The sequence below is a fragment of the Fragaria vesca genome, linkage group LG6, assembly GCF_000184155.1.
Source record: "Fragaria vesca subsp. vesca linkage group LG6, FraVesHawaii_1.0, whole genome shotgun sequence".
NCBI classification, from domain to species: Eukaryota; Viridiplantae; Streptophyta; class Magnoliopsida; order Rosales; family Rosaceae; genus Fragaria; species Fragaria vesca.
Genome location: NC_020496.1, coordinates 27,317,555 through 27,333,201, shown reverse-complemented (window position 1 = coordinate 27,333,201; position 15,647 = coordinate 27,317,555). Strand labels below are relative to the sequence as shown.

Sequence of the window (15,647 nt, the reverse complement as noted above, 5' to 3'; positions counted from 1 at the left end):
CGTGTACTAAACGTGAATGAGATTGAGAATGATTCGAATAGAAGAAAGATGTCTTAGAACACGAACAAAGTAAGACATGAGTTTCTAGGAAATTCGAGTAGGTGTAAGAGTTTGAATCGTTAACAGTCTAGTTGCTAATAAAAGTGTCCTATGTACAACATTCAACAGTGTCATGTCTAATCATGGTTCAATTCACGAAATCGTCTAATACAAGAGATAGAGATTGAGCCTAAACCCTTAATTGCAATAAACAAATGATCGGTTCTAAAATAATATCTAGAGTATAGTCTTCATTAGACACCAAGGGTGCACTACTGGCTTTGTCTAATATCCACTTTTGATCCAACCTCAACATGTAGTCAATACATAGATGCATCCGGTTCCTTGCACCAAATCACATGCTGATTCTGAGCTTCGAGTAATGGATATGTCTATTAAAAACAGACATCTCGTCGGCTAAATTCAACGTCGCGGCACTGCCTAATGAGAACGTGAAAAAATACCAACAAGATTTCTAAGATTTCAGCACGCAAGGCGCATTGATAAGAGAAAAGTTGGATCAAACCTTCTCTTGCAAGTTCATTATAGCAGTTCACTCTCACCCTTCTCCTTCTCTTGCAAGTTCGTTATCAGATTTTTTTTTCTTTAAAAAAAAAGTGACAACCACCTTCTCTTGCAAGTCCCATAGACTCTTTTTAAGCCATAATAACCTCCTTGTAAAAAACAAACGGAAAAAGAAGCGTCAAAAATATTTGGTTTAGTGTTAAAAGAGCGAAGAGGGAAAGGAAAGGGTTAAGGCGCCGACCGCCTTATGCATATGCCAAGCTTCTACTCAACCACTTAACCTTCTCCTTCTTCTTCCATCTACTCCAATCCCTTTAGCGCCAAAACTCCGACCAACCAATAGACAACAGAGGCGGAATCAAACCCTCCACAAAAATGGTAAGAAAGAGGAATAAAGGGGGACCAGCCCGGTCCCCTGTGATTTCAGAAGAAGCCAGGACGCGATTAGATGACGCCCTCCAAAAGTTCATCGATTCCAAAGAACTACGTATGCTCTGACTCTCTATGTCGCATGATTTGTGTTTCCGTTCGTTCGTTGTTTTAGAAACTGAATGTGTGTGGTTGTTTTGTCTGCCTAGAATACATATTTGGGACCGAGCTCACCACCAATGAACGGGCCTACGTGCACGGACAGTGCCTGAAATTGGATTTGAAATCCAAGAGCAGTGGGTGAGAGTGACACTCACAATTCACATTTGTGTTTCTATGTTGCAAAGACTGTTTCTTGTTGTTGTTATTGTTGCTTCTTTTACTGATAATGAGCTTGAATTTCTGTATAGGTCCGGTAAAACTCGGAGGATTCGGGTTTTCAGGCGGTTTAGGGGGGAGGAAAACGTCAATGCTGCGGACATAATCCCCCGGGTTGAGTTTTCGGAAGGCTCAGCAGAAGTTTTGGGGGATTTGTTCATGCGTTACCCTCCCGGAGATGGAGAGGGAGCCGAAGAAAGGATGGGTGAAGGTTGTCAAAATATTCAGAAAGCCCTTCGGAAGAAAGACCCCTTGTTCTGCAGAACTTCAATGGGCCGGGATGAAGTTGTAAAGAAAGCGGAAGCGCATGCTAAGATGAAAAACTCCAAGGTTGTTATGAGCTAGAGTTATATTGTTGTGCCTTTTGTTACGTTGTGGAATTTAGATGTTGATGTAGAAGTCTGAGCTGTGACGAATTTATTTATGCAGATTACAGAGGACAGGCTTAAGCTACCAATGGCATCCTATAAGGATGTGGTAACTTCCGCAGTTGATTCTAACCAGGTTACTTTAAAACTTTTACACCATGTGATCACTTCATGAATTATACTATTGTTGAAGTTCCTCAGTGTAGGTTTTATATATATTTTTTATTATATATATATTTTTTATCTCAGTATGATCCCCTTGGCATTGGCTATGAGAATTTATGTGTCGCCAACTTTATTGAACTGTGGTTTGGATTGTATGGATTTCCAGCACAACCTGTTGTACTTATAGTTTGTTCCATTTTTGAAAGCAGGTTGTTCTTATATCTGGTGAAACTGGGTGCGGAAAGACCACACAGGTTTACCCATTTGTTCCCAGTTTGTTATGATCATTGTTGAGGACATATATGAGATCCTTTTGAAATTTCTTGATATTGCCTTTAAGCTAATAACTAGCTTATAGACTAGCGTAACTAGACCATTAACCTTATAATATTTTCATTTTTAAATATGATTTAGGTCCCGCAATATCTTTTGGACCATATGTGGGGTAAGGGTAAGCCATGTAAAATAGTGTGCACTCAACCGAGGCGTATCTCAGCAATATCAGGTTTACTCTCTTATGCATACAGAGCTATTAGTTTTGGTTAGATATTGTTCTTTTTCTTCTCTGGTACAGCATACTTAGTTCTCAGATTTTTGTTCCTCTGTTTAGTTGCTGAGAGAATCTCGTATGAAAGAGGGCAGAGTGTTGGCGGGGATATTGGATACAAGGTAACGTAACTCTTGAGTTGTCTTGCAAATGCCTTTTCATTCTATCAACAACCATTCTGCCATACACTCTTGTTAAAAAGATAATGATTTTCTTCCATCTTAGTATTGATTTTTGTTTGGATCTTTTTGGGAATGCTAGATACGGTTGGAAAGCAAAGGTGGGAAGCACTCATCTGTTGTGTTCTGCACAAATGGGATTCTATTGAGGATTCTAATTTCCAGTGGCGGTGGTAGGTCAAAAACAGATGCATCGAATAAAGAAACCAAACGACAGGATCTCTCTGACATAACTCACATTATTATGGTACTTGTTCTTCTTTTGTTTTCCTGTTTTTGGTCTGAACTCGTCTTTTCATTTTGAGTTCCTTAAATTATATCTGGAACATGTATTAGAAATATATTTCAGTTATTGGTTTATCCATCTTATATGTGTTTTGTCATCCAAGGTCATGACTCATGAGCTTAATAGAATTTATTTCCTCGATACAAGTTTAAACAGATGGTCCCAATTTCTTTATTTTTTTCATTTATGGATTAAAATGGCAATCATTGGTTAATTGCAGGACGAAATTCATGAAAGGGATCGCCACTCTGATTTCATGCTGGCTATTCTCAGGTACACTATTACATGCTGATGTATTACCGATAATCACCTGCCTGTGATAATATGTAATACCATAGATGTGTATTTGCTCCTGGTCCGATTTGGAGCTTAAATTCAAGTATAATGGAATGTGGACAGCTACACATGATGAGTAATTAATGTTGATTAATTTTTTTGTATGATGAAATTGAAAGTTTAACACTTGTACTAGGGTAATGTAATTTATTAGCTATTTGAATGAGCTGTCAGTTTGGAACATTTTAGTCCGACTATCATTTACTCATCCTTTTTTGTTGACCAATGTGCAGAGACATGCTTCCTTCACATCCTCATCTGCATCTGGTTAGTTCAGGCACATCATTTTTTATTTTTTTATACAAGTGTATAAGTATATTCGCCTTTTTTTAATTGCAAATGTTGGTCTATTTCATAAGATAGCTACTTTTGATAGATTTTGATGAGTGCAACTGTTGATGCGGAACGCTTTTCACAATATTTTGGTGGCTGCCCAGTTATCCGTGTCCCAGGGTTCACTTATCCTGTAAGAACTCATTTTTAGGTTGTTGATTGTCATTTTTCTGACCTCATGTTGCTTTCCTGTTAATGTCGTATCATTCTTGAATCAGGTCAAAACTTTCTATTTGGAGGATGTATTGTCTATCTTGAGATCTGTTGAAAATAATCACTTAGAAAACCCTGCATTAGATACCTCAACCTCAGCCCATGATTTGTCAGAGGAAGATAAGCTTGCTTTAGATGAAGCAATTAGTTTGGCTTGGTCAGATGATGATTTTGATCCACTTCTAGAATTGGTTTCTACTAAAGGAACCTATAAAGTCTTTGATTACCAGCATTCTGTAACTGGACTTACACCATTAATGGTGTTTGCTGGAAAGGGTAGATTAGATTATGTTTGCATGCTGCTATCCTTTGGTGCAGACTGCCAATTACGGGCCAAGGATGGAACCACTGCATTAGAGTTGGCTGAGCAGCTAGACCAATTAGAATCTGCTCGAATGTTGAAAGAGCATATGGAAAGTGCTCTTACTAACTCCATGGAACAACAAAATTTGCTCGAGAAATATCTCAAATATTTTAATCCCGAGAATATTGACTTCATTCTTATCGAGCAATTGTTAACAAAAATTTGTAGTGATTCAAAAGATGGAGCTATTCTTGTCTTTCTTCCAGGGTGGGATGACATAAATAAAACGCGGGACAGATTACTCATGAATCCATATTTCAGAGATCCTTCCAAGTGTGTGATTATCCCTCTACATTCAAGTGTTCCCGCTGCTGAACAAAAGAAGGTCTTCAGCCGTCCACCTAGTGGTTGCCGAAAAATTGTTCTTTCAACCAATATTGCTGAAACTGCAGTCACCATTGATGATGTGGTTTATGTTATAGACACTGGTCGGATGAAAGAAAAAAATTATGATCCTTTTAATAATGTTTCAACTCTTCAATCTTCTTGGGTGTCGAAAGCGAGTGCCAAGCAGCGACAGGGGCGTGCGGGCCGTTGTCAACCTGGAATCTGTTATCATCTTTACTCTAAACTTCGAGCAGCTACACTGTCAGATTTTCAGGTGCCTGAGATTAGGAGAATGCCAATTGAGGAACTTTGCCTTCAGGTATATGCCGTTTAATTTCTTAACTCCTTTGAATCATGAGCGTACCGCTTTTATACTGCAATTTGCTATATGGACTCTCAGTTTCTGGTTATACAATCTTCAATTGAATAGTTGAAAGTTATTGTGCGATGGTGAAGAAAAATTTTGGACAGGGCAAGTTAGTTTCAAATGCTTTATTTAGTTGTGCACTCTTGTCACTAGAGAAATTATCAAAAGGATGAGTTGTACGATCCTAACTAACAATTATAACTGAGAAATGATAACAGATAGCATAACATATGTTTGTTTTACAAGACAGTGGGTATATTTCACGTACAGAGATATAGTTTTGAATTGGTATTGAAAAGTATATTGCACTAAATCCATATCTACTGTTAGGCAGTAAAAGAACCGTTAATCGATACCAAAGAACTGTTGAATTGTGTACGATATTAAATTTAGACTTGACAGTAAAATGCAGTTGATGTGTTTTAGATCTAGTACGACGAGGTGATGTGTTATTCCCATGTTTATGTTTCTTATCGACAGGTGAAGTTGCTTGATCCGGATTGCAAGATAGACGAGTTCCTAAACAAGACACTGGATCCTCCTCAATCTGAGACCATACAGAATGCGATTTCTGTTCTTCAGGATATTGGGGCTTTGTCGGTGGAGGAAAGCCTTACAGAACTTGGGGAAAAGCTAGGTTCTTTACCTGTTCATCCATTGACGAGCAAGATGCTATTCTTTGCTATACTGATGAACTGTCTCGACCCAGCTTTAACCCTGGCCTGTGCTGCTGACTACAAGGATCCATTCATTCTTCCTATGGAGTCTGAGGAAAAGGAGAAAGCTCTTGATGCTAAGGCTGAACTTTGTTCGTTGTACGGTGGCCATAGTGATCAGCTGGCACTCATAGCAGCATTTGACTGCTGGAAGATTGCACAAGAACAGGGTAGGGAGAGTCGCTTCTGTGCCAGATACTTTGTCTCTGGAAGTACCATGCATATGCTATCTGGTATGCGGAATCAACTCCAAACGGAGCTAATTAGGCTGGGGTTTATTCCTGAGGATGTGTCAAGATGTAGCTTGAATGCACACAATCCAGGTATAATCAACGCTGTCCTGGTGGCTGGTTTGTATCCCATGTTGGGAAGAGTGCTTTCTACTACTAAGGGTGGAAAAAGAAAAGGAACCTTTATAGAGATTCCTAATGGTAGTAATGTTCGTTTGCACACTCGGTCTACTATTTCGAAATTAGAGTTCAATCCACGTGGTGGTCCTCCATTGGTTGTGTATGATGAGATAACCCGTGGGGATGGGGGTTCGAGCATACGAAACTGTAGTGTGGTTGGGCCACTTCCAGTATTATTGCTGGCAGCAGAAATAGCTGTTGCTCCAGCCAATGATGACGAGGGAAGTGATGTTGATGATAATGATCATGGAAGTGATGAAGATGCAATGGAGATTGATTGCAAGTCGGGTGGACAGCACGAAGAGAAGATTATGTCTTTACCTGATAAATCTGTGATGATTATAGTGGATGGGTGGCTTTATTTTCAGTCGAAAGCTCTTGACGTTGCTCAGATATATTGCTTGAGGGAACGCCTGTCTGCGGCAATACTGTTCAAGGTACATCCTTCATCCCGACTTCTGCAGCTAGTTTTTAGCATTGCAATTCTCAGTATTGCGTTATAATGCATTTACATCCGGAAGCCCACTAAATTACAGTTTTGTCTAATTCCGTATTTATGTCTCTAGGTTACTCATGCAAAGGAAGTTTTGCCTCCTGATCTTGGGGAGTCTATTTATGCTATAGCCTGTGTTCTATCTTATGATGGTCAATCTGGGATTCCATTGCAAAAGTCAAACCAGGTTCCCGTCTCAAATGGAACTGTAAAGTTGAGCGATTACCCTCCCAGTGTTCCGTCACCACGGGTTTCCAGAAACAGAATCCGGCCGTCCCCGTCACAAGTTCCAGTTGGAAAGGTAAACGTTAAAGTGAAAAAGAAGAAAGCAGCGGAATTGAAGCAGCCATTAGTTCAGAGTGCTCCCAGGAAGCCTTTACCACAAGCTACTGATGCAAAGTTGAGTAACGACCCATCAATTCAAAGTGTTCCCCCACCACCCGGTTCAAACACAACCTTGCCGCCCCCGTCGCAAGTTCCAGTCCCGGTAGGTCCTGTCGCAGGAAACAAACGGAAGAAGCGCCGGAATCAGGCCGGTTAACGAGATTGTTGTCGGAATCGACCTGTATGTTGTAGAGCAGTAGGCCTCTAGAAATTTGTTGTTCAAGTTATAGTCAAAACAGATAATGTTCAAAAGTATTTTGTCTTTTTCTTACGTGACCACAAAGCTTCCCTAGAAGATAAACACATGACTCAGCCTTGCCCCATCTCAGTTATAAAACAGAGAACCAAGCGCAGACTAGTCACAGAACCTATAGAAATGGCCAAGCCAGAAGGAAATCGCCATGAAAGGGCTCCGGTGATAATCGCCATGAAAGGCCATCCCGGCACCGGAAAAACCACCTTAGCTCGTTCACTAGCTTCAACCCTCAAAATCCCTCTCATAGACAAAGACGACGTGCGGGACTCCACGTTGACTCTACAAGAAACCAGAGTCCCATCTTCCTTGCTAAATGACATGTCGTACCGCGCAATCTGGCAGCTGGCGTCTACGCAGCTACAGCTCGGGCTCAACGTCGTCGTGGACTCGCCGCTCTCCCGGCGGGAACACCTCGACCGGCTCCGCGAGATAGCGGCGGCGTCAGGCGGCGGGGTGGTGGTGGTGGAGTGCAAGCCGACGGACGAGGATGAATGGCGCCGGAGGCTGGAGGGGCGCGATGAAGCCACCTGGCACAAGCCGTCCACGTGGCGGGAGATGGAGGGACTGTTGGAAAGCTACGACGGTTGCACGGATTATGACGTAGGGGACGTGCCGAAGGTGGTGGTGGATACTACGGCGGGTGTCGCGGTTCAGGAGCGAGTATACTCTGTGGTCGAGTTTATCAAAACTCACTGTGGGTTCTAGTCATAGCTCGCCAAGTAGGATAGCACTAGTGGTAAATAGTAAATAAAAAAATAATGGTACCTTTTTTCTCTGAGTAGAAATTAAAATAACAGTAGCTGACGTAGGTCTAATGCTGTCAGCGATTTCATGTAACAGAGTCTGATGAAGTCTTTAGTCGAACTCAACTTTGCCAAGGGGAGGGAAATTCCCAGTAAATAAAGAATAAAATTATCCTCCAAGTTATTGAAAATCTTATTCATTGAAAATATTTACAGTGTTCATCTAGTATAGTAAGATTAATCGAGTGGTCTAATATGAACAAAAATATGAAACGTCTAATTCTCAACTCTCACAGTCTCACCAACTTGTAGCCAACATATTTATCAGATGTTTAGATTCGTACATCTAAATACCGAGTGATTGACTTTTTTTTCTTTTTTTTTTCGTGATCAGAACACTGATTTTTGTATGTGTGTGATTAATGTAACTAAAGGGCTGACTATATTTGGGGTGACATGGTAGTGTTATTCTGAAAGCCCTTTTAATGAGGGCCTTTAAGTTGAAGATTAATTGAGAATTTTTCAGCTTATCTCACTTTTCGATTTTATATCCGCATCTTGACCGTTCAGTTTATAGGTATTTATGAGTAGATCATTTCTGAATTTGAGTAGTGCTAGGATGACAAAAGAGCCGTTGACGCGATTGACTATCTTAATAGTTGCACATCTTGTAAACAAAGTTCGTCATACTTAACGAATTGTTAACATTTTATTGTGGATCCTTTTATCAAGCGGCAAAGTGTGCGACTCTTTTAACATTAGCATAGTCGACGTTTTGTCCATTTTATCTTTTTTTTTTAGGAAAGTTTTGTCCATTTTATCACTTCTCCTTGTAAGTAAGAATACTAGTGTTTCTGTTCTTACTTCTTGGCGAGGCTCTTTTGTGGATTGGCTTGAGCTTTTAGCTTCTTCGAATTCTTTTGGAATGCATAAGGATTCTTTTCGTCTCGAAATTCATCAAGCTCATTTCATTTGGTGTGCTCGAAATAATTTTTATCTTTAGAAACGTTCCCTTCAGACCGTTGCCTGTGACTCATCTGCTGCTACCTGTTCTTGTAGCCGCCAACAATGTTTTTGGTCTTCATATGTTAAATACTGAAGGTTTAGCTCTGAGAGCTGGGTTTTGTGCGGCAAAGTTATTACATGGTTTCAATTCATTGCAACTTGAAGGCGACTCTAATTAAACTCCTCATAGATAGTATTAATGGATGCTGAAATATTCCTTGGCTCATGAGATCAATCATTCATGATATCAAGCGACTTGCTGCTGATTTCACCTCCATTTCCTTCGTCCATATTCATCAAGAAGCTAACTTTCTAACGGACCTTCTGGCTAAGTTAGGGCATTCAGCTGGCCTCAGGCATGGCATAATTCATTGCCACTTTCGTCAGCTCAGGCTTTTTCTCTGGATTCACTGCAGCTAGGTTGTCAGAGGGGTTCTGTGTGCTAGTTTTTGTTCTTATTTCTCTTTCCTGAAAAGAAAATTAAAAAAAAAAAAGTGTATGTTGTTAAAGAATAATGTTTACAAACTTGCAAAGAGATTCCAAATTTGGAGCAGCTGAAAATACATGCTTGCCTTGTCACTGCTCCAAGTTGGCTGGCATTATTGTTGTGAAAACTTAATTATCAAAGCAGAAAATTAAAAAATTAAAATATTCAAGTAAAGGCGGGAGCAGGGATTTCCCGTCTGCAAATCCCTTTTGTTATCACCCAGTATCTGGTTCAATTGTGGTGTTGATTCAAGCCAAGCTCGGAGAGTTTAGCAATCAGAGTATACAACACTTATAACTCTGAACCAGATTATTTTAAAAATAAAATAAAAATCAACTATAAAAACAAGTAGAAAACATGATTCCATTTCAATGAGCCAAAATGAACTGACAATGGGCATTAAGAAAGAACAATCAAGGGACAGAAATAGTAGCCAAGTTGTAAATTTGGTGGCTTATCAAGTCTAATCCAACTACTACATAGAAGAAATCAATGACGAAACAATACTCATGGTGAAGATTGAGTCCACTGTTTAGCTTTGACAAGACTATATTATCAGTGATTCCCAGATAGTTACCTTGAGGTCTGTAAGACTGTAAGAGCAATACTGCACTGCTCTCTATCTGCTGGTCGCTACAAGCTTCATTTATACACTTTTGGATGTGGCGATGGAAGGCATGGCTACTTCTCATACATGAACCATAGAGAAGGAGAGAGTCGCAGAGCTTCAGGCTGCTGATCACACCACCTTGGGCACCAGATGTTCCTAATCTGGCAGCTTAACATGTTCTGTCACCTTTGTTGCAGTCTGGCTCCTTAGCATCCCCATCACCATTCTTGCAGTCTGGCTGCTTAACATTCCCATCACCCTCTTGATGGTTGAGGTCGTCGTTTTCATCACCTTGATCTAGTGAACTATCATTTGCACCATTTCAGTTATCATCGTAAAATAGTTTGCTCGGTTCATAAATGGACAAACATCTGGGGTCCAAAGAAAAAAGTCAAGAGAATTCAAGTATCCGAAGAAAAAAAAAAACATCTAATCATATATGTGATGCAGCAAGCATATGTTACCTTTACTGTGCAGATAAAAACTGACTCCCATTAGTACCAGGGACTGCGTTGGCCATGCTCACTACACCAGGCCCGACATGCTTCACTGCAAACAATACATCACAACCAACTTTAGGTTCAGAGAATCACACTCACATCTCTAATATAACATTTAATTCAAACACGAATAGTAATATCGCCTCAAATCCCTCAATTGTATTCTCTGATAAGGACATACAAGCAAAGTTCTGATCTTTAAATTTGGAAACTGTAGATGCTGATCCCTCCGGTTCCCTGCAGCCAACAATACCATAAAACTTACATTCTTCCTGTAAGCAAACCAACTAGCTATTCATCAAAAGAAGAAGAACTCAAAAATGAAAAAGGCGACTCACATCTCCGTTAGTGAAATCCCCTCCTTGGATCATAAAATCCTTAATAATGCAGTGGAAAGAGCATCTTTTATGACCATATCCTTTCTCCCCTGCAAATAAATATTAACATAACACAATCCATTTCAAACCATAGCAACTGACCCCAATCAAAATAACAGAAAAGTGGATAAGGATGGTTTGCTTGCCTGTGCACAGGCCTCGGAATCACAATCCGACTCAATTCAATTCCCAATCGAGACCGACGACAGCGACAACAAGCACTGCCTCTCTGCCCTCACCGTCGTCTATCGTCAACAGCCAACAATACCATTAAAATGACCCCAACCAAAATTCGAAGAAAATTACACAAAGTAGAGAAGGATGGTTTGCTTGCCTGTGCTTTCAGGAACAACCTCACCAAAAAGGCCAATCACAACCCGACCTAGAGCTTCACCACCAATGTCTATATCAAACAAGCACTTGACTTTCGCGTGCAGATTCACCTCTACCTCCTAAATCATGAAAATGAACAAAAATTAATCACTCTAATCCCAATTTGACGCACACCATCGTTTGCGGCTTCGCAGAAACTGATGCAAAGCCAGGCCTGCGTTTGCATAACACACTACATAGAAAGCTTTCTGATTTCAAAGAAAAGCTTTGAAATTGCACCAAGACATTGAACACGCAGCAACAGACGAGAACCGGCAATCCATTTCTGCAGCGGCGGAACTCAGGCGACGAGAACCGACTGCTTCGTCGGAGACACAGCTACCGGCGCCGGCATCAACAACTTCCAGAGAGCTATTGGGCCTCGCTACGCAATTTTATTCTGGCTTTACGTACAAAAATTAAAATAACATTGATGACGTAATATAGTGTCTCGCTTTTTTTATTAACAAGATATGGTATCTGGTTTTTAATTCGGTAATTTTGGTAACCAGAATCTTGATCCTCCACAACCAACAAGCCAAATTTTGGTAATTTCTATAAAACCCCTCTAATTCTTACTGTCACTTTCCTCTGTCACATTTGTGTAAACCCAGAATCTTGATCCTCCACAACCAACAAGCCATTCTTCTTCTTCATCTTCATTCTTCATTCTTTCTTATTCTTCTTCTTCTTCTGCCATTGTTCTCCTACCCGTTCTTCATCACTCACATCAGTCTTGTGTTTCTCACTCGCAAGAATGGAAGCTACCTCATCAAAAAGGTTAAATTTGCAGTCAAAGTCTTTAGGGTACGTTCTTGTTTACCTTTCCCTTCTCTGCGTTCTGATCACCCCCATTTGTCTTTTTGTCTTACTCTGTGAAACCAGACGGTCCAAAGCTGCGAAATGGCGCCGTAACAAAGCTGAGAAACGACGCCGTAGCAAAGCTGAGAAAAGACGCCGCAATCTCTGAAGATGGACCTCAGGTAAGATTCTGGCTTTTACCTTTCTTTGATTTTTCTATCATTTCTTTATAGAATACTTTCTTTTGTTGGATGAAATTTCTTTATACTATACTGAATGAGGCCTGTATTACTGTATACTCAGGATCAGAGACCGAGGGTCAATCATGGCATAAAATATTACCCCGATAGCATAGAACAGGAGTCAAATGTGGGGCAGCAAGCTATTGTAAAGACTGAAAACTCTGATGAGGAAGAAATTGAAGGTAAAATGTAGTCTTTTCGAATCTAAACTGCAGCACATGGAATTTTCTTCCCACTGTCCCTTCCTTTCCAATTCGAATAACTCAAACCAAAAGGCAGAAAGATAGTAAAGATGATAAAAATTATATATATAAAAAGACCGTATGCATTAGTAGCAATAGCCATGTAAAAGATCTGAACCTTGTTGTTTCTTTTTTCTGATTGAAAGGATACTGTGTTAAAGTTAAACTGTTAATTCAAACATAATACATCAATATGGTAGTTTGTTCTCAAACCATAACCCCCAGGCCCCAGCTAAACCAATCTAGTTTCCAGCAATGAATAAGCAGAGATGGGTCCATTTCTGGTTTGCCATGAAAGACTTGATTTGATTCATCATTCCCGCCACTACTACTCTCACTCACCCCAATGTGTTTCACTATTTTCAATACTATTTTCAATCAATAATTGTGGATAACTGCTTCCCAATAGATTCTTCTAGTTCAATTCGTTCATCAGTTTTTTTCTACTTTTCTCAGGGAAGCGCATCACCCTTGCATTTCGTTCCCGACCAAAAGATAGTGGCCAGGCTATCCCCCCACCCCCGACTCCTAAGTTTCACATTGTCCCCAAGCTCCCCAAGAGCTCAGTAACACATGACAAAAAAGGAGACCAGACTGCGCTGAAAGCACTCCAAGACACCTACGCGTCTGAGGGTTCTGAGAAAAAAGATAGTGCCCAGGCTATCCCCCCGACTCCTAAGTTTCACATTGTCCCCAAACTACCCCAAATGCTCAGTAACACATGAGAAAAAAGGAGACCAGACTGCGCTGAAAGCGCTCCAAGACACCTACGCATCTGACGGTTCTGAAGACTAAACACACCAAAATTGTAGATTCCTTTCCTTAACAAGTTTCCTAGCTACCTACCTATTCAGCATGTAGTACCTGTGTAGTACCTGAGTAGTGTACCTATTTCGGTTTCCTCTGCACCCATACTTCAACAAACCTGAGTAGTATGTGTCTGTTTCAAAGAATGAGCAGAGAAAGTGAATAAGAACAAACTCCATGTGTTTTGCAATGTAGTAATTCTGTAGAAAAATATCGATTATTAGAATGTTTAGTGGGGATTCCTAGTACTACAATGTTTAGAAGGAGAAAACAAACTCAAACAGGACATATGCATGAATCAGGTTAACCCTATCCAGAATCAGCAAGAAAGAAGTGAAATTAAAATACAACAAAAATTCAAGGGAATCACTTTGCACAATTGTCAGATGTCAGAATCGTTGCCTACCATGAAAATATAAAATATGCCGTATAAAAAATCAAATAGATAACAATCCAGAGACCACGTAATGATGCACACTGTCAAGGTGATATAGGATACCCTGAAGGCCCTGGAATGATAAAAATATGGGTAGAGCTTTAAGCAAATTTGTTGACATATGTAATAATATGACTGACCTTTCCGTGGTGGGCTTCTCTGATATCGGCAAAGCATCCAGAGCACCTTCCTCGACCTACAATTGCCAACAACGTGGATAAATACGCTAATAGAAAACACAGAGAGGTAGCGGATCTCTCTTAACTCATAAGCGTGATTATTTACCTTCAATATTCTTCTTTTCTTTCAGTACATTATATAATGTTATACATTTGATGTCTCAAAATGGTCTCCTCTCCTGATAGCATATACAAAAGTCAATCAATTAGAGATGATAGAATTCTAAAACTGTTGATAGAAGATCAATCATTACAAGAATATAGACAATACTCATCACAGTGACAAGAGCACTAGAAGACTATTAAAAGACATGCAAATGTGTAATAAACCATATCCAGTTAAAATCACCAAGAGTGCAATTTGATGTGCAAGAAAAGTCAACAGAATGCTTTGAAAAATTCTCAGAATCATTGTTGAACAAGAGAACAAATGCAGAGAACAACAAAAAAAGAAGAAGAAAGAATTAATGTACTCTTTCAGAAAACACATAAATGGGTGCCATAGGGTAATGTGTATAATGTACTTTGTTGAACCTGCAATGACACGAGGTACCATATGTAGAAAACTTTGCAAAACATATTCAGTGCCATGCTACAAAACTTTTGATTCTAGAAAAAGTTTAGAGTTGCATTTGAATTAAAAGTCAAACAACACAAACCTACAACTATCATTTGCAAAGTTATCTAATGCAAAAATATTGGAGTATCTGGTAGTGTTGAGCAATTCAAAAATATTTTGGCCAAAGGCAATAAAAAGTAAGTGAGTGAAGCAACAGATAATACCTCAAAAAAAGCTCAAAACTTTCCAGCAAACCCCAACAAATTGGGTATATCATCCACACAAGATTAAGCCTTTCAAATGAATCTGTTCCAATAAAGAATGGAAAAGAACTTGATTTTAAAATCTAAACCAAGAATAAGCAGAAACCCATGAACAAAGCAGCAAGCAAGTTGACTAAAAAAAAGCCTTTGACTACAGACCAATCTTTAGCCACTAATCACACATAAATGCAAGAGAAAGAGCAATAAAAGATATGCAATACAGAAGAAACATGACGGCATACCTACATTACTACTCTTCAATTTCATTCAGACTTTACATTGGACAGCCTGAAAGAAAGGAATTTTGTTTTCCTCTGCGTCCATACTACAACAAACCTGAGTAGTACCTGACCCATATTTGGAGCACTGGAGCAGTAATGGCCTGTTTCAAAGAATGAGAAGGGAAAGTGAATTAGAACAAACTCCAAGTGTTTGCAATGAAGAAAAATTGTACTATCGATTATTAGAATGTTTAGTGGGGATCTCCTAGTACTACAATGTTTACAAAGAGAAAACAAACTCAAACATTAAACCTATTGAGCGGCCGTATCTAAAACGCCTTCCCTTTCCATCTGAAGAAGCAGATGATGGATGCAGCGTCTATTTAAGTGAAGTGAGACAAGTATTTCCTAGTGGAGTGATTTCCATTAGATCATCTCTTAAAGCTTTTCGTACACCAAAAAACAGCTTAAGCGAGCGTCTATACGGAAAACAGCTGTTCACCGACTTCAATTTTAGTCCAGCAGTCAAGCAACAACTCCTAGGTTCATTCAATCCAATAACGCATGCCGAAACTATGTGATCCACAACAGTTTCTACAGAGAATGCTAATAATATTTTAGACTTTGACCACTTGCTTATATGTGAGCGAAATTGGAGTTGAATTCTTCATCAATACACCTTATAAGATTAAGTAGAAGTAAAAAATGATGGTATTTGAAGCTTCTCTTCAAAAATCAACTGCAATTT

General features: G+C 39.6%; 1 protein-coding gene and 1 non-coding gene across 2 annotated transcripts; one reads left to right on the top strand and one right to left on the bottom strand.

The window, feature by feature from the left end:
• The first annotated feature begins 939 nt into the window (after positions 1–939).
• LOC101297473 (probable ATP-dependent RNA helicase YTHDC2-like) lies at positions 940–7,106 on the top strand. Its single transcript, XM_004305805.1, has 14 exons — positions 940–1,051; positions 1,143–1,233; positions 1,344–1,641; positions 1,741–1,815; positions 2,054–2,098; positions 2,259–2,349; positions 2,455–2,513; positions 2,653–2,817; positions 3,077–3,129; positions 3,426–3,459; positions 3,569–3,658; positions 3,744–4,748; positions 5,277–6,359; positions 6,489–7,106. Exons 1-14 carry the CDS (start codon positions 940–942, stop codon positions 6,954–6,956), a joined length of 3,669 nt encoding a protein of 1,222 aa, XP_004305853.1. The 3' UTR covers positions 6,957–7,106.
• A 1,850-nt stretch (positions 7,107–8,956) lies between these two features.
• LOC101292325 lies at positions 8,957–11,466 on the bottom strand. The gene is made up of 7 exons (XR_185014.1): positions 11,112–11,466; positions 10,924–11,022; positions 10,739–10,827; positions 10,582–10,637; positions 10,365–10,449; positions 9,868–10,271; positions 8,957–9,271 (listed from the first exon to the last, which is right to left on the bottom strand). It is a non-coding gene; the product is annotated as an uncharacterized LOC101292325 (transcript).
• Between the last annotated feature and the right edge of the window lie 4,181 nt (positions 11,467–15,647).